Raw genomic sequence first — 2,610 nt, 5'->3', positions numbered from 1 at the left:
AGGACGGAGGTCAGATAGAAGACTGTAGGGGAGGCCGGAGGGGGTAGGCAAGGACGGGGGGTTGGCAATCTCATCAGCTGTGGTGGAACTACAATTCCCATCACCCCTATGTGGGTCATGCCTGTTCCTGCCAGTCTTGCAATGCCTCCTGGGACTTGTAGTGCCGGATGCTAGGGGAGCATTGCCGGAGTTTCAAAGAGGATAATTCTGAGTTTTTATTTGAAGTCGCTGAGCTTCCTTTCGCCAATGACTGGCAGCGCAGCCTGGGGGATGGGTCTTTGAGGTGCCGTAAGTCACCCCCAATCTGAGCACGCTTCGCAGAACTACATTTCCCATGATTCTTGTAGTCAGGACTGTGGGCGGAGACTATACAGCTGTCAATTCTCCGCCCACATAGCCGGTAAGGAATTGCATGGGTGGGACAGGCTAGGGAGCATCCGAAAGTAGATCCACCAATCACAGGCACCTCTGACAGAAGGACAGGTGAAGGGGTAGGACGTGTAGCGGGGGCGAAGGGGGAGAGGACGTGTAGCGGGGGCGAAGGGGGAGAGGACGTGTAGCGGGGGCGAAGGGGGAGAGGACGTGTAGCGGGGGCGAAGGGGGAGAGGACGTGTAGCGGGGGCGAAGGGGGAGAGGACGTGTAGCGGGGGCGAAGGGGGAGAGGACGTGTAGCGGGGGCGAAGGGGGAGAGGACGTGTAGCGGGGGCGAAGGGGGAGAGGACGTGTAGCGGGGGCGAAGGGGGAGAGGACGTGTAGCGGGGGCGAAGGGGGAGAGGACGTGTAGCGGGGGCGAAGGGGGAGAGGACGTGTAGCGGGGGCGAAGGGGGAGAGGACGTGTAGCGGGGGCGAAGGGGGAGAGGACGTGTAGCGGGGGCGAAGGGGGAGAGGACGTGTAGCGGGGGCGAAGGGGGAGAGGACGTGTAGCGGGGGCGAAGGGGGAGAGGACGTGTAGCGGGGGCGAAGGGGGAGAGGACGTGTAGCGGGGGCGAAGGGGGAGAGGACGTGTAGCGGGGGCGAAGGGGGAGAGGACGTGTAGCGGGGGCGAAGGGGGAGAGGACGTGTAGCGGGGGCGAAGGGGGAGAGGACGTGTAGCGGGGGCGAAGGGGGAGAGGACGTGTAGCGGGGGCGAAGGGGGAGAGGACGTGTAGCGGGGGCGAAGGGGGAGAGGACGTGTAGCGGGGGCGAAGGGGGAGAGGACGTGTAGCGGGGGCGAAGGGGGAGAGGACGTGTAGCGGGGGCGAAGGGGGAGAGGACGTGTAGCGGGGGCGAAGGGGGAGAGGACGTGTAGCGGGGGCGAAGGGGGAGAGGACGTGTAGCGGGGGCGAAGGGGGAGAGGACGTGTAGCGGGGGCGAAGGGGGAGAGGACGTGTAGCGGGGGCGAAGGGGGAGAGGACGTGTAGCGGGGGCGAAGGGGGAGAGGACGTGTAGCGGGGGCGAAGGGGGAGAGGACGTGTAGCGGGGGCGAAGGGGGAGAGGACGTGTAGCGGGGGCGAAGGGGGAGAGGACGTGTAGCGGGGGCGAAGGGGGAGAGGACGTGTAGCGGGGGCGAAGGGGGAGAGGACGTGTAGCGGGGGCGAAGGGGGAGAGGACGTGTAGCGGGGGCGAAGGGGGAGAGGACGTGTAGCGGGGGCGAAGGGGGAGAGGACGTGTAGCGGGGGCGAAGGGGGAGAGGACGTGTAGCGGGGGTTAGCGGGGGCGAAGGGGGGAGAGGACGTGTAGCGGGGGTGAAGAGGACATGTAGCACGGGCGAAGGGGGGAGAGGACATGTAGCCAATAATCAGACCCTCATCAGCCTCATTATTCATTTTTTTTTACAGAAAGAAAACAGGAAATGTATCCAAATGTTTTTCTTTAGTTTGGGGTATAGTGAGGAGGGGTTAGACTCTCTGCCAGGTTTTCATTACTGACCGTGTCACCACGGGGGGGAGATTCTCTGTCTCCGTGACCGTTGTCACCGGAACCGAACATGGCGGGAATGTCTCACTTCCTGGCATGTCTATAACACAGGAAGTGGGAGGACAACTCAACGGGACACAGAGGAAACCCCCCACTCCATCCAAATCAAAGAAGTCTTATATTTATTTTATAGAAGAAACTTATTTAAATTAAAAATGTCGTCGTTGTGTCCGAGATTCCCGAGCCCATCGATGGGATTCGCTGGATGAGGAGATTTTGGGTTTCTCTATTTTCGTGTCCTCGGTCAGCTATTTATTTAGAAATTGATCCTTGTGCCAATAATTGGTGCCCAGTAACCACATCACCTGGAAGGCTCCGCCTCCTCCCACCTCAGCTCACCTCTCCTCATGTTTTCATCTCCGGTAATCACCAAAAACATAACCCCTCCCTCTCTCCTCCTGGGAGGAAACTTTGTTACCAAGGCTACCGGAGAGTCATCGTCATGTGATCTCATGTTACTCTTCCAGCGAAATGTTTTGTTACATTGTATCCTGGGAAGAGATTGGGAGGTCCCAGGAATGATCACCGGGCCTAATGGCTGGATATTCATGGAGAAGTTGTCATGTTGTGGTACCCAGCGGTGTGTTTAGGTTTTGTGCTGCCCTAGGCAAGACGAAACTTAGGCACCCCCCCCCCCCCTCTAAATTTCCCCCC

General features: G+C 60.0%; 2 protein-coding genes across 2 annotated transcripts in view; one reads left to right on the top strand and one right to left on the bottom strand.

Moving 5' to 3' along the window:
- The window catches only part of IGBP1 (immunoglobulin (CD79A) binding protein 1), a 12,081-nt gene that overhangs the window by 3,714 nt on the left and 5,757 nt on the right, over positions 1-2,610 (top strand). The gene's annotated exons all lie outside the window — the stretch shown is intronic.
- On the bottom strand, positions 378-1,805 carry LOC108785618 (putative proline-rich protein 21). The gene has a single exon (XM_018554734.1). It carries the CDS (start codon positions 1,803-1,805, stop codon positions 378-380), a length of 1,428 nt encoding a protein of 475 aa, XP_018410236.1.

Source organism: Nanorana parkeri, unplaced genomic scaffold (assembly GCF_000935625.1).
Source record: "Nanorana parkeri isolate BGI_ZX_2015 unplaced genomic scaffold, ASM93562v1 scaffold171, whole genome shotgun sequence".
Classification (NCBI taxonomy): Eukaryota; Metazoa; Chordata; class Amphibia; order Anura; family Dicroglossidae; genus Nanorana; species Nanorana parkeri.
This window is presented reverse-complemented; position numbering and strand designations above follow the sequence as displayed.